General features: G+C 27.6%; 1 protein-coding gene across 5 annotated transcripts in view; it reads right to left on the bottom strand.

The window, feature by feature from the left end:
• Positions 1-16,194, bottom strand: part of LOC106685093 (ABC transporter G family member 23) — a 207,867-nt gene continuing 191,673 nt past the window's right edge. For all 5 annotated transcript variants that reach the window (XM_014427586.3, XM_024364304.2, XM_014427588.3 and 2 more), the window contains 15 exons: positions 15,528-15,663; positions 14,130-14,262; positions 13,081-13,235; positions 11,172-11,279; positions 9,785-9,878; positions 8,581-8,727; positions 8,083-8,210; positions 7,776-7,992; positions 6,738-6,915; positions 6,530-6,645; positions 6,371-6,441; positions 5,838-5,926; positions 5,552-5,728; positions 2,474-2,560; positions 1-1,193 (listed from right to left, as the gene is read on the bottom strand). In XM_014427586.3, the coding sequence (XP_014283072.1) occupies positions 964-1,193; positions 2,474-2,560; positions 5,552-5,728; positions 5,838-5,926; positions 6,371-6,441; positions 6,530-6,645; positions 6,738-6,915; positions 7,776-7,992; positions 8,083-8,210; positions 8,581-8,727; positions 9,785-9,878; positions 11,172-11,279; positions 13,081-13,235; positions 14,130-14,262; positions 15,528-15,663 (2,066 nt within the window). In that variant the 3' untranslated portion in view covers positions 1-963. The remainder of the gene's footprint in view (positions 1,194-2,473; positions 2,561-5,551; positions 5,729-5,837; positions 5,927-6,370; positions 6,442-6,529; positions 6,646-6,737; positions 6,916-7,775; positions 7,993-8,082; positions 8,211-8,580; positions 8,728-9,784; positions 9,879-11,171; positions 11,280-13,080; positions 13,236-14,129; positions 14,263-15,527; positions 15,664-16,194) is intronic.

Raw genomic sequence — 16,194 nt, forward strand, 5'->3', positions numbered from 1 at the left:
TTCAAATGAAATTATATAATTTGATAAATATAACATATTTTTCTTAAATAGAATACATCTTAATAAAATATAATTTATGGTTTCATACAATTTTAGTCAAGAGATTGATAAATTTAATGCATTGATTCATTGTTATGAAAGTTTTTAACCCATTTAAACCTATCTAACTATTGACTAGAAACTGGCATGCTATTTAGAAACAATTGTAGAGAATATATTTATTAGGGAAATGGTTTATATAACATTATCCAACTAATAAAAACAGCTAAAATAATGGTTTATATTAATTTGGCTGAAAGGTTTTGAGAACTTTATGTTAATAACTTTAAAAGAAAGAACTTATCCAATGTTACATTCTGTTTAAGATCATTAAAAACTTGTACATATTTATTGTTAAGTTTTCATAAAATGTGTATTATAGACTAGAAATATTTCAGATCAAATCAACAACAGATAAATATTTTTAAATATTTCTTATTGTTCATTAATACCCTGAACAGAATAGATTTCTATTTCTATTGTTTATCATATTTTACAGTCTTTATACATATTTATATATTTACAATTAAAATTATCTGTAGGGATGACTACAACCCCCTAAAATCAGGTATACAGTTATTTGGCAAGAATTATAATAATAAAATATATTTCAAGAAGTTTTAGCTAAACTTAACATTATAAAATATATTATTTATATTTTCAATAAGAAAGGCTTCTTCAATCACAGTTCATCATATTTATATAAAGTTATTTCAATATTGTACCATATTATGAATGATTATTGGCATTCTTAATATAGAATATTTTTCAGTTATGTCACATTTTAATTTCAAATTTTGTCTATCAATAAGTTCATAAATGATATATTAAGTATAGGAACAAATTTTTTTTTTTTGTTTTTTGTGGGAAAAATTATTATTTACATCATATTTACAAAAATAATCTTGTAAATAATTTGAGAACCTACATGATATTACGAATGCCTCTTTTTATTTTGACCACAATTAGTGTAATAATACAAAAGAAAATTATCCAGCCTATAACAGAAAGAAAGCCATTGTATACAATTGGATGGGTAATATTCCAAGATCTTGATGCTATTGCTCGGAAGCCTTCAGTTGTAAGTGTTAATGGGAGAAACCATCCGATCGAACGGAGAAGATAATGCATACCTTGATAGGGCCAAAACATTCCTGTAACAAAAAGAAGTAAATGATATCTTAGCTACACAATAAAAAGGAAGGAAACAAAAATAAAATAATTGTGTCAGTCTATTAAAATTTTATTAATAATGATCATGTACTCCCTCATATAGATTAAAGCAGAAAATATTAGTTCCACAATATCAATAATTAATAGAACAGAACAGTTATCTATCTCTTCTTCAATTCTAGCAGCAAAATGTTTTAAATTGTAATAGGAGGGAATAAGTAAACAGGAGCTCACTCATTCACACACTGCACTGCTTTAGCTCTACGGGATTGAAAGGTACTGTAAGCCTCTACTCTCCTTTACAATCTAAAATTTTTCTGCAAGAATCGATCAGTGTTGCCCCCATCCTCCCACCACCTCCATTCCATCTCATTTCATGTCACTAAATCAATTTGCTCACGTATAATTTTTTTTTTCTTGAGTTGTAGAAGGTTGGTAAACAAGTTTCAGTTCAATAAAAAATAATCATTAAGTTTTCTTGAGATGGGAAATGGATAAAAACCACAGAATAAAAAAACTGTATTCTGAGAATAAGTCCTATAAGAATAACTAGTGTGACAAAAATTCTGGCCAAAATGCCTACTACAATAAATAAATAAAAAAAAATTAAGTATCAACATAATTTTACAATATAGACAGTTGATGCAACAACTTATTAAGAGAGCAATATCTACAATTTTCACCAGATATCCCAACTTGCGAGAGGTGGGGGGTATATTCCCTGAAATTTTCTCAAAAATGGGTTTGATACATTAGTTACTTATTATTATATTAATTTTTTTGATTTATTCTGTTATTAGGAACAGCCTAATTTTAATTTGTATGATCTTTTATTGGTTTTTTGTCAAGCACCTCAGAAATTTTTATGATTATTGGTGCTATACAAATTTGAATATATTTTCAGACATTCCACATTTTCAATATTCAATATTACACACTTGAATAAATCATTCATATCTATACGAAACTATCTGAACTTTTTTTTTGGGCAATTCTCTTTAACATCTGTAACATATTGTTTACCAAAATCTTTTGTAAAATAAACTCTTTAAAGTTTTCTGTAATAGGAATCTGTTTTGTATAAATAGTAGTTAAACATATTATTAATAGTAATATATAAATACTAATTTTTTTTTTTTTAAGCTATGTTATTCCATTTGATGAACTATTAGAGATGCTCCCTATATATATTTGCTTATACCAAAAAAGTAAACTTTTATTTTTCCCTTCTAAAAATATAAATGAAAATTAATTTCCTTACCACTTAACATTGCCAAGGGAAAAAAGCTGCCTAGACCCATATACGTAGCAGCTGTATCACTATCGCACAACACGGACACTAGGCATCCTATAAAAAAACAAAAAATCTTATATTTTATACAAACAACATTTTAATTGAATAAAAATAAATATATAAAATCGAAAAAGGACATCTTTTTATGTGCAAGTTAAATTTTACAAGTTTTTTTTTACGATAACATTTAATGAACAAAATTTTCTCATAAAAAGTTTTATAAATTTACAAAGTTTATTTTAGTTCTGAGTTGTTTCAATACTTTTTTTTAATATATATTTCATTATTACCAGATCGGTCTATACCAGTTGGACTTTATATAGTTATGAATTTCTTTCAACAATTGACTATGGGGAGAGGGTTTAGTTTCATGCCAAAGACACTCCTAAATATTTAAAGTGCAATGATTATAAATAATAAAGACAAATTATTAAAATAATAATAATGTTTATATAATTGAAGATTGAAAAAGAAAAAAGTTAACAAACAAAAACAACTAATATTTACAGAATTAATAAAATAAATAATTGACTTTATAAGGAAAAATAGTTTGAGAAAAACAAAACATAACAAAATAAATAATAATGGGAGTAATAAAAATAGATAGATACAGAGTTTGTAGCATATTGTCTTGCATTAGTCAGGGATGATTCAATACTTTAAAGTATACATAGTAAAATCACGATATGTTTACCTTTATAAGAGGATTTTAGACAGTATAGTTTGTACTTTGTGTTTGGATACATATTGATTATATTATATATTGTGTACATTTTGATTCCTTAGTTCTCCATAAGTGCAAACAGGTTTAGGTAAAGTCAAGTGAATAAGTTGTAGGTTTCGTTGAGTGGATATCTATAGTCTAGAAGGTTAAAAATCTGGCAGTATTATCCTTGTTCAGTAAAGTCTTCATATAGTTTTTACATATGTTCCAGGTGAGGTCTTTTGTCAGGGTAAATTTTTGAAAGTATCAAATTGGTACCAATTATTGTCATGGTTAAGTAGCTTTCTTCTGAAAATTTTTAAAATAAGTTGATTTTATATGGTTCATTATTATTTTCCATTTATGGTTGTTCTAGTTAAATACTGTATTTGTATGAATATAAGTTGAGATATTTTCCCAGAAAATTAATTTAAAAATATGTATTCAACATCATGCATATTTCGGATTTCACCAGGGATTTTAGGGCAGGTCGCGCATCAAAAGGTGCCGAATGCTGGTTTATATAAGTATCTTTGTCAACCCACTTGGGTCAGGTCTGTCAATATAGGCTTTAATTAAAGTGAAGAAAAAGAAATAGCAGACGTTCGGTACCCTTTGATGTGCACTGTCCAGTGTAACACATGTAATGAGTGAAATTTTTATTCACTAGTAAAGATTGGTTCAGATAAGACGTGTTAGTAACTTACAGATATTTTTAATATTGAGTCTCTAACCCCTATTAAATATGATTGGATGTGTTGAAACATGTGAAACAATAAAAAAAAAACTACATATTAATAAAAATATTATAAGAAGTTGTATAGTAAATAAATACATGAATTCTTTTAAACTAACCCAGTTTAATAAAAATCAAAGTCTCAACAAATTTTACTTTATGTATTTTACTAACAACTAATTATGAATGAAAATTATTTTTTTGCTTTAGATATTATGTAAAAAGTCATAGTCACCCTATGTTCGTACAAATACAGTAATAGACAAGCTTGTGGGAATACTGGGACAATTTTAATATCTAATAAGATGTGTATTGGTACAAAGAGTGCTAAGATATGTCATTAGTACTATGGATTTATCACACATCTATATTTAATAATAATAGTTAACAAATAATCTTAATAAGTTTATGCAGTTGCTGAATAAAAAAGTTTATTTCAACATTAATGTTGAGATAAAAACTGTTATTGGAAATGTTTTTAGCTTATATTCAAAAATTCTTAATGAGGAATAAGAAAAAAAATTATTAGATTCACTAGAAACTTAAAATAAAAATAACACTTAAAAGAATTAATAATAAAAAGTACCATTCCTTTGATTTGAAGTCTTATGCATAGTGTTCAGAAAAAATTATATTACCTCTTCCCACAAGTTTAATGAGAAGGAAGAAAATTATAACCATGAAGTTTATCAACGCACTATATAATTTCCAGTTATCATGAAAGGAAACTCAATATGAAAATAATAAATTCATAATTATGAGAGATAGTTGACCATGGATGAGGAGATGTTTGGGAGTGCGGTCAAAATGAAACTCAAATAAATTAATGTAACTTATTTAATTGTGCCAACGTTTCAGCTAGAGTTTCTAGCCTTCTTCAGGGCTAAGAACAGAACAAGATAACAACCATTAAGTATAAAAAAGTGTTTTATTTTGACCGCACCCCCAACCATATTCTCCTCATACTAATCAATTCATAGTTCAAAATTTGTAGGGAGAGATAAAACCATAACATTTTTTATCATTTTTATTTTTTATAAACTTATTTATTAATTTCTTTTAACATATTTATTTGGTTTTAATTTATACATCAGTTTCTAATCTATTTATTTAGTTATTTTTAAATTATTTATGTGTTTTTATCTTTTCTACTGTTGTGGGTATTTTGCTTTGATTTATTTCTACATTTCTATTTATTCATAATTTAGCTTAGTTTAAATTGAACTTTTTCGTTTGTAGTAAATTGAGTATAATTTACGGATCACTTGAGGAGAGAAGATATGAGAGGATGAAATAGAGAGAAGAGCGTAGATAGCGTAGAAAAAAAAAAAGTATCTTTGTTAAATAATATATGTTAGCATTTATATAACCAACTATCGATTAATAAGTATGCTGTGTGTTTTGGCAACACAATGTATGTTGGTAGCATTGTCGGCTAAATAAAGCATTTCTCTTCCTGGACTATTGAGGTAAATGAAGATCATTATTAATGATTCTACTCAATATTAATTTAAGTTATATATAAGAAACAACTACTTCATTAAATAAGAACCTGCTAAATTATCCTCATGATCACCAAATATAAATTATTATATCTAAAACTTACCATAACACATCCCACTTAGGCCAACCAAGAAAAGAAGTGACAATGCTAACATTAGGCTTCCTTCAATAGTATTGTCAAATATAACAAAAAGAACAATCATCATGAACAGTGTCTGGATGATCAATATTGACATCGCAACAATAGCATGGCCTGTAAGCGTTTCGACAAGTGTCATTCCTAAAAACCAAAATTTTATCAATGAGTACTAATTTACCATAAAAAGTGCAATACATTTATTTTATATTTATTAATAATGATAATAATTAGGAAATAATAGTGATTTCACCTGATATTAGGTTCCTTTCAAGAATACCTTCCCGTTTTTCCATTAAAATACCTCCAACAGTAAACATCATTGGTAAATAAAATACAAACCTGTTAAAAATTTAATAAAAATAATTAATTATTTTACTTAATTTTTCTAAAAATATTAATAGGCCTACATTGTCATTGCCTTTAAAGTTAATAGTAATAATAGATAGTTGACCAATCACTGGTTTTTTTGTTGTTTTTTTCAATTATTGAAAATCATTTATTAAGAGAAAAATATAAATAAACCATGAGTAAAATTAATTAATATGATTTTACACTGTTCAAAATTGATAAAAGTAGACAAAATATTATTTGTAATAATATAAATGTAATATTATTATTTAAAGATAATTTTTTAAGAAATGCTTCGTCATTTAATTTTGTAATGTTTACTTCCTCAGTTGATTTTAATAAGGGATTAGATTTTAATAAATTGTATTTGCTTTGGGTTATTGCATTTATTTATCAATTTTATTTGAAGGTGAAAATATTTATATCAATACATACAACTGTAATATAGCAGGAACCGCAAAATCAGAAAAAGTAGGATAAATATTTCCATAAACAGCTTTTTGAAACTGAAACAAAACATTTATATTGTTTTTCAATATTATACTTTAATTTATGAAAATTAAACAATACTTGATTTTTTTAGGATTATCTTACTGCGATCGGTACTCTTGCTGCTTGGACTGGCCAATTGCAGTCAGCATATAGATTTTCCAAGTAATCTATGTATGCAAAATACATATCTCTCCTTAGTAAATTGCCTATATACTGATCTAATAAAAAAACAAAAATGAAAATATTAATTTATTTTATTTCTATTTTTTAAAAAAAGTGGTTGTATAAAATAAATTAATTATTTGCCTACTTGACATATCCATGGATACATCAACTTCACTATTTTCTAATGCTTCATCACTCGCTCCTGCATTGAGCATTATTCTTTCAAACAATGACTCAGTATAATTATGAGAAACGTGCATAAAGCCCCAAATTTCATTTTTCTTCGCAGCATTTCGAGCACTTTTTTCATCTTTAAATAAGATCTGTAATAAATGAGTAATTCTAAATATATAAAAATAAATTATATTTTTGATTAAAAAGAATAATGTATGCTGATGCGGCCAAGTGTTTCTAAAAAAGTGAGAATAATATATTGTGTAATGGTTTTGTAAAATATTACCTTAACTACTACTAATCTCATCAATTTATAGATTACTAAAAAAAATAATAAAAACCAAATAATTTAGTAGATCATGTGTATGATACAGGCACCTATATCCAAAATTGATTGCAGTTGAAACTGTGGGGACCAGCTAGTTCATTATAAACAAAAATAATTAGTTGTAATCCTACAACTTAGGTTCCAAAGGATTCAATTTGTTAAAACTTTATTATATTTCTTTTCAGGACTTTATTTTATACCCTTTATCCACTGCTTTATTCTTTATATCATCTGTCAAAAAGTACTGTTTAGTGGAACCTTATGAATTAATCTTTATATAAAGATCAAGAATGGATATTGCAGAAACTAAGTGAGGATTTTAATTTAAGCAGATTAGGAATGGATAACTTGATAGTCGAAGGATGTCAGGAAATATTTATGATAGTATTTGGGGTGAAGTCATTTTAACTCTTCATAAAATTGGGAGGTGGAGATGTCTCTGTGGTTCCCAAAGATGAATTGTACAAAGCAATTAATTAAATATTTTATTCTTGCATCAAGTTCTCTAAATACACCCCATAAATTGTACAATAGGTGACAAAATGGGAAAATATTAGGGAGGTAACAAGGGGTTTGTGAGTCAGAAGTTAGTAATAAACTAAATATGAGTAGAAAAATAAGTAATAGCACTTTCTCATTATTAATTATTAATTGATGATTTATAACTTCTCTTGCACTTACAAGTTTCATTTGTTTTTTTTCTAAAGCTGCCATATAGCGACAAGATGCTGGATATTCCACTGAACACGTTACATTAGTAGAAGATACCTTACAGTCTCTTTCACTTGAAATTTCATCATTGACAAGTCCTACTTTCAATCCAAGAGGATCGCGGCCTATCGAAAGATCAAACAGTGTACACTGAACAATGGGAAGACAAAGGAGAAAGGCCAATATCCTAAAACATAAATTTCGCTGAGTTTTTAAAAATAATATAAAGATAAATGATATATATGTTCGAACAGCAATATAAACAAGAAAAACTTACCCTAAGTTTCTTCTTAAAAAAAAATAATTTTTGAGGAAATGAGCAATGAGATGATTCATTGTAAAAATACATTTTTGTTTTACAGGTGGTTTTGGCTTTTGTGCTGGTTTTGGATAGTCTTTGACAGTCTGTAATCAAAAACAATAGAATGAAAAGCTATAAATCTATAAAATGTTTTCGGCACCCTGACGATTAAGATACTAAGTAAATTCTAATTTTTTAGAGGTAGGATCCTTTTCAAAGGATTGGCCTTTTGAGGAATTAGCTTGTAATATCATGCCTAGATATCTAACGACTATTATTTCATTATTTATTTTATACTTTCTTATATCATAAAAAATCAATATTACACCATAACTATACCAATTTTTGGTCTTTAGATTAATTTATAAAACAATTAATAAAAGATTAAACAAGAAAGAAAGTGTAGAACCTCATTAAAGGTAAACAATAATAAAATATATAATTGATAATTTATAAAATAATAAAATTAAGTACCTGGTTATCGATGTCAAAATCATCTCCTGCTTCCTGTTTGTAACTTAATTGTAAAAATACTTCCTCTAAAGTGTCAAAGCCATATTGATTCATTAGTGATTTAGGATCCCCTTCTGCTAGCAAAACTCCTCCTCTCATCAAACCAACCTAAAAAAGGAAGCCATTTTTCATTATAGTCTTTACAGATTAAATACTAAATAGAAATCAAGATTCTTCTTCCAGAGATTTTGTTGCAGATAAATTCCCTACTAGTTCAGATTTTAAATTATTGAAGGATATGATATGATCAAGAATTATATGAACTCTAAAAGAATGTCAGGGAAGGAGGTATTTTATGTGAAACCACAAGCTGCTTTCAGTCATGAAAAAGCATCATTCTTCAGAGATAATGTTAATCTCGCTAAATAATGTTTAGAAGAATCACAGTTATATGGAGGTGTGTGATACAGATTTTCAGATGAGGTGGGATGATAAAAACATATATGTGATCCAAAATGAATGATAATATTTAGTAAAATTTTTCAATCTATGTTCTCTAAATACTTTTAGAGGCTAAAAGGGAAAAAATTACAAACTTGTATGTTATAAGTTATAAATTTTAGTATATTTGAAGGAGTTGAAGTCAGGTTTTATTTGAATTATTGCGATAAATTGAACCAATTAAATAGTGACATGAAGTTTGTTTAAAGGTATTTGTGAACTAAAATTGTTTAAATTTTTTTTTATTTATTTGAAAAGTCTGAAAGTGACTAGCAAAATTTTATAAACTAATAAATACAATTCTTTATTGTAATTGAGGTTGATAAAATATTTAAAAAAGTAGGCAAAACTTTGAGGTTTTGAGTTTATTTTTTTTAAAACATTTTAATGTTATGAATCACGGAGGATTTCATAACAAAAGACAAAGAGTATGTGTTGCACTACTGAAAGCTCCAAACAAACAAGCCTCAGACAAAGGAAAGCCAAGCTGCACCATCGTCTGAAGCAGTGTTGCCAATGACAGCAATGTTTTATTCATAATTATATTTACAAATTGTTATGTGTTATGGTACAAATAAACATTATTGATTACAAATCAAATAATAAAACTTATTTTCTACAAGAATTTGCCTATTTAGACTCATTTCTTACCCTAACCCTTCGTTTATAGAAAATCAGATTTAAATAAACAATTAAAAAGATAATAAATTAACTGGCTACTTACCCGATCAGCTTGCCTTGCTTCTTCAATTGAGTGAGTTGTAATAATTATTGTTTTATTTCCAACAGTAGACATTTGTTTTAAATGTTGCCAAATGCTAGAATAAAACAAAAGTTATAATATAGATTTTTTTTTCAAGGACTAGACTGAGTGTAATTTATTTGTGTGGGTGAAGAACCAAGGGAGTATAAGTAATTATTTTGCAAAAAGAATTTTGTAGCAATATACCTACCTCTACCTAAACAAACCAGTCATGTTTCAATATCGACAAAAATTCAAATCAGATAGTAACAAGTAGTTATTGTTAATTTCACAATTTTTTGACTTTCATTTAGGTGAACATAGTCTAGGTCAAAACCGAACAGTCGAACATCACTGAAATAACAAATTGTAGGTGGGTTTATGTCTAGAATCTGACAGCAATTTTTTTCATAAAATCAGCTCACCTTTATATAATCGATTCTTCACATTTTTTCAATTTCTCAACAATTTTTATTAAACTCGGTACATCAATGTACAATTAAATGATTTTTGATATCAGCTATAATTTTATTTTTTTAGAAATAATTAACCATTTCATATATTTATTAGTAATAAAAAAGTGGCAAATATAAACTATGAAAAGATCTGATAATTAAGGAGATAAGATAAAAAATATTTTTTCCAGGTTTAAAACACATTTCCGGAAATAAGAGTAGTATTATAGAAGTATTACATACCTTTGGAAAATCAAAGGTTTTAGAAAAGATAATGTTAAAGAGAGAAAGTCGTAAAAGCTAATAGAGAATAACAAAATACAAATAAAAGGTTTGATCTAATAAGAAAAAAAGTCTGTTACTCTGGCAGGCGCATCTGCTGTGTGTTATTCCGTTTCATCAGTCTGATGAATATTTATATGCAACCATAGTGATTAGGTACCTAGTTTTTAAATTTTTTTTATTTCATTTAACCAATATATGAGCTTTCCAGTTGTGTAGATATGGCTTACTCCTAAAATCATTCTTAGCATTTTAAATATTGTTTACGGGAAAGTATTGCTCCAGTGAATAATATACAAATATCTGTTCTGGAATATGCGAGGATTAATTTCAACTCATTGTAGGGTAGTAAGAGAAAGTTGTATGATGAGCACAACGTAACAATTTTAAAGCATAAATTTGCTTTGGCTACAGGTTGGGAAAAAAAACAACTCTTATTTGCAAAATAATCACCTACCCCCACGTACCCCCTTGAATTCTCACCTACTCATTTCTAATTACTTCATTTCCACTAGTTGAAATTTATTTTAAAATGCTATCGAATAGGGAAATAAAAATTAACAAAAAAAATTTTTTTTTAAATTTTTTATTTAGAAATAACTAATTGATGTTAACAATAGGAATATAATTACCTGTGACTTAAAACAGGATCAACACCGACAGTTGGTTCATCTAATATAAGCAGTTCTGGGTTGTGCAATAGAGCCACACATAATGAAATTCTTCTCTGCTGCCCTCCACTGAACAAAAACATGCACTTAATTAGTTTAAGAAATGTATTCATGAAATAGGTCCTAACCCCCTAACAAATGATATTTGAGTTCTATGATCACTTGAATTCTGAATAATTATAACAAATATGTAAAATATCAGGAATGTAATTATTGAAAATCAATAAAAATAAATAAAATATATATTTCAGGAACGACTCTTTATTAATTTTTTAATGTCTCAAGCCTCATAATAAGGTCATTATCAGAAGAAATTAAAAATAGGACAAAAGATATAGCAATGCAAATAGGAAGGCTTGAGACAATATTTAATTCAAATCCAATATTTATATAAGTTCATTTACGTATATCAAATATTCGATAAATTTAAGCAAGTGGAGGTAAAATCATATTTTGAAAGTAGGTATATAATTTAAAATATAGAAAAAATAATTATAAATATAAATAAAATATAATTTATTGATTAAACAAAAAAAGTAAAGCCTATCTCAACATTCTTCATACAATTTATTTTTTAAGAGATTTTAATTATTCAAAGCCCAATTCCTGGAGTCAATAAATAAACCAGTACAGGAATTAAGAACATAAAAAAAAATACCATAGAACCGATAAGTTCATGGCATTTAGGATTAATTTATAATAAAAAATCTTCTTTTTTTTTAAACATACATTTTATTTGTTAAATGGTTTAATTAGATTTAAATTGTGCTTTATATAGGTATATTGGATTAAATGTAAAGTTCTTTCCCTCTCTTCTAAATATATACAAATCAACTGGTCAAACAAAATAAATACTTTTCAAATTTTAAATAGAAATGAATTTTGATTATTAATAGCAGTAAACAAAGGCCATTACAGACTTAAAAGATAAAAGAATCTTTTAAAATTTTTTGAGGTTAATCACTTCCATTTTATGAATGAATTATTTATTATTTATTCATGATATTGTGTATATATAGAATCTGAAGCTATGTGCAGTAGTTCAAGATGAAATTTGTCATTTGAGTGAACAACCTAAGTGCGTTATATTATATAGCAGACTGTGACTGGCAGAGGTGATATTCAGGTTCGGCTGAACCCATTGTTTAAATTTTCAAAGCTTCCTGAACCTTATTAAATACATGTAACATTTCTCAGTGGTTTAAATTCTTTTAAACAATATATCAAAATGTATGTATTATACTCTGTAACACTGCTAAACTAGAGCCTTAGACCGTTCAAAGTTTCCAAAAAACTGCAAAAATATTGTTAAGGAAAAAATTTCTGTTAGGGAACCCTTCCTTAAATATTTCAAATATCACTACTGGTGACCGGTATGCATCACTGCGATGTAGTCTTATTGACTCTGATAGAATCCTAGAATATGAAGCTTTCTGCATTGAATGACTGTCATTTTGAATTGTATTAGGAAATAAAAGAGACTGGACACGGAGGAATAATAAGTAATACAAATATTACTCCATTGGTTTCTCTTGGGGCTGGAAAAAATGACTAATGACTTGGCCGACTTGTCACCCTCTCCTCTCCACCCATACCAGTATGAGTAAAAGTAATGTAACCTGGTTAAGTGAGCCCTGGGTATGTGAGAAACCTCTACTACTGATAATTACAGTGAGGTCCCAACACTTTTGCATTTAAATATCTCTGTTACTGAGAATTTCAAACCTCTGTTATTGTGATTTGATTTCTTTGATTTTTTTTTACATTCACTTCTATAATTGAGACTTTGTGGCTCAATAGCCTGTTATTTTTTCTAATTAAATGAAAAATTAAATTAAGTAAGACATTAATATAAGTTATAATATATTACCTTAATTCACAAATTAAACTAGTTTCTGGTGGTAATTCAAGAAAGCCATACAGTTCTTCTTTTCTTTTTTTTAATTGGTGTTTGCTTAAACCAAAAACCCATGCAAAATGTGTTAATGTTTCAGATATGCTAAAATCCTTGAATAATGCTATTTCCTGAAAATTATAAATAATTAAATTAAATTAAACCTTAAAAAATATAATAAAACAATTTAATAATGAATTTATAATAAATGTAATGTGAATTAAAGATCTTCCTCAACCACTTTATTAATCATAAATATCTACTTAGTCTAGTAATAAAATTTATTTTTAAAAGGTATGCCACCAAAAATTTTATTTATGAAAATTATTAATGAAAGACTATTTGGATTGCTTTAAATTTTATAAAATTAAATTAAATAATAAAAATACCTATATAACAAATAAATGTGACTTTTAAGTATTAATTTTAATTTTTAAAAAAATTAGTTTACAGTAATTTCATATTCATGACAAATTTGAACCTCTTTATAGGAATGGAACAACAGTTTATAAGAGAAAAAAAAATAGGAAATTCAGGTTATAGTAGGAAGATACTTAAAATTTAATTTAAAAAAACTGAACCAAAACATGTTAAAGAAACAAAATAGACTAAACGTTTTTGGGTATAACTTAAAAATCGGTAAGGATGAGCTGCTTAGGTATTATTTGAACTTAGATGCACATCTGGGTTAAAATAATACTTATATGCAATAAGTTTTGTGTTTTATAAACAATATAGATAGATGGATTTATAGATTGTGTTTTATAAACTATAAAGATAATTTTTTTTATGGATTTCCACCTCTTAACAAAAATCCAAGGTACGACTTTCCTTTATACCGATATTAGGTATTTGTTGGGGTATGACAATTCTTGAAAAAATTATTGTTATAATTTATAAAACAAAATTTCACAAAAATATTACTTGTTCCCTATTCAATTCAACGGGTTCATTTAAGCCCATGCTTATGAAACTATAAATTTAATAAAGTTTAAGTTAATAATAGATCAATATCATTATATTACCTGAGGCATGTAACCAATATCCGATTTATATTTGACACCAAGCTTAATTTCCCCTGCATCTAATCGTTTCCTTCCGACTATACATCCTAACAGGGTAGTTTTGCCACAGCCACTAGGTCCAAGAAATGCATAGCTGTAAATGAAAGTTTTGTCAATTCATTTTGTTCTTCCTCATTCTTAAAGTTATTTCCTCATTTCAATGACATTTGTCTTAAAATATATATATAAATTTAAATACTTGTGACATGCAAAAAAATCCTTCAAGAAGTTCTCCAGCACTCTATTTGCCTTGCTTCCATTTATCAGTCATTGAACTAATTTCACTCATTTAAAAAAAAAAAAAAACAACACATATTTACTCAAATTCACTTTTAATTGCACAAGGTAATTCCTTTAATTGAGGTCCATATTAATTGGGGATTATACTTATCATCCTCCACAAATTGTAAATACTTCGACTGATATATAAAAAGAAGAACTGAACTGTTGAGGGTTCAGTGACATCCTATAAACTCACCTCTTACAGTTTAATGGCATCCTGAAAACTGACCTGCTTCCTCTAGAAAAGTGGAGTGTTTATGCATTATCTTCAATATCTCCTGTTATCCACTTAGCACTTAATGGTACATAATAATTTGAAACTTACATATTTTTTTAACTTATTTTCACAAGTCAGATGGGGCTTATTATTAAATTTCAACAATACAACTTCCAATTTACATAGCAAACCTCAGTTTAATTATTCAAAGATTTAAATGTTTTATGGGTTTACAGTTGCAAAGGAATCAGGAAATAATAAAAGGAGTCCATTAGACTCAACTTTTGAAAAATTAAAAGGAATGATTAGTAATTTTCCACGAAGTATAATTGTAAAATAAAAAATATATCCTTTTTTAAGTTTGTCAAATATTGCTGAAGACAAAAAACTTGATTCTTCAAATTAATTAATGTGCCAAAAAAAAACTCGAATTAGGTGGAGTTCTATTTTTTAACATGAACTAACAGGTTAGATAACAAGGTAAGCAATATCGAGTGGTCAGCGCTTGGATGAGACCACCTGACCATTCTACCTGAAGATTACGCCTCGCCTTCCTCCTCCCTCTTCCCGAGGTTTGTGAGGCTCGTCAGCCTACTGGAGGCAACTCATAGACTACAAAGCCTATGAGGTTGCGCATACAACCTTAATACCAAGAAGCTAACAGTAAAAGGCACCACACAATTCTCAACATCCCAATTCTTTCCGAGAGAATATCAAACTTTTTTCTTTGACACCGTAAAAACAGGGTTTAATGTGCTTTATTTTTTTATTATATCCCCAAATATCAGTTTCAAGATTAATAAATCCATGTTGAACCTGTTAGCCAATATAAAATTAGCAATTAATCAATATATACTTACACAGTCCCCTTCTCCACCGTCATATCGAATCCGTTGAGCACGACCGCCCTGAGCCCATAGCGCTTGTAGGCTCCGCGGACCGCAACGAACTCTTCTCTCCTTTCCGTCATCTCACCTCCGCGTAGTTCATTGTTACCTGCACAAAAAACAAAACAATTAATATACACACAAAAAATAAAAATTACATATGATGATGTAGCGTTTTGGGAAAAACATGCTAAGATGGAGAGCAATAACGTAGTTTTTGTTATATGGAGCATTTTCAAATTTCTATGTTTAACCTTGTAATAGACTTACTATAACTTTAATGTAATTTCTATTAATCAAGATATTAATGTATACCCTCGATAAGAAATAGAAGAGGAAGGTAATCTTTGTGGAAAGAAAGCCCAACGAATAAATTAAAAAAGAATTCAAGCCTGCAGTACCTCCAGCCGAAAATATCGTAGAAAGAAGAGGTCGTATCGACTAGACTGAGAACAGGTCACTGAGAACTCACTCATTCTTACCTCATAACAACGCAAACTCCTCCAAAATGTCAGTATTCTAATAAAAACACGACAATCGTCATAAATTTCAAGAATGCCGATATTTAACATCATGCCCCAACAGTTTTGGATTATTACTATTATGGATCTACACTGCCTGTAAGAACTCGGGCTTCCTC

This window comes from Halyomorpha halys, unplaced genomic scaffold (assembly GCF_000696795.3).
Source record: "Halyomorpha halys isolate HHAL.00 unplaced genomic scaffold, Hhal_1.1 Scaffold657.1, whole genome shotgun sequence".
In the NCBI taxonomy this organism is placed as follows: Eukaryota; Metazoa; Arthropoda; class Insecta; order Hemiptera; family Pentatomidae; genus Halyomorpha; species Halyomorpha halys.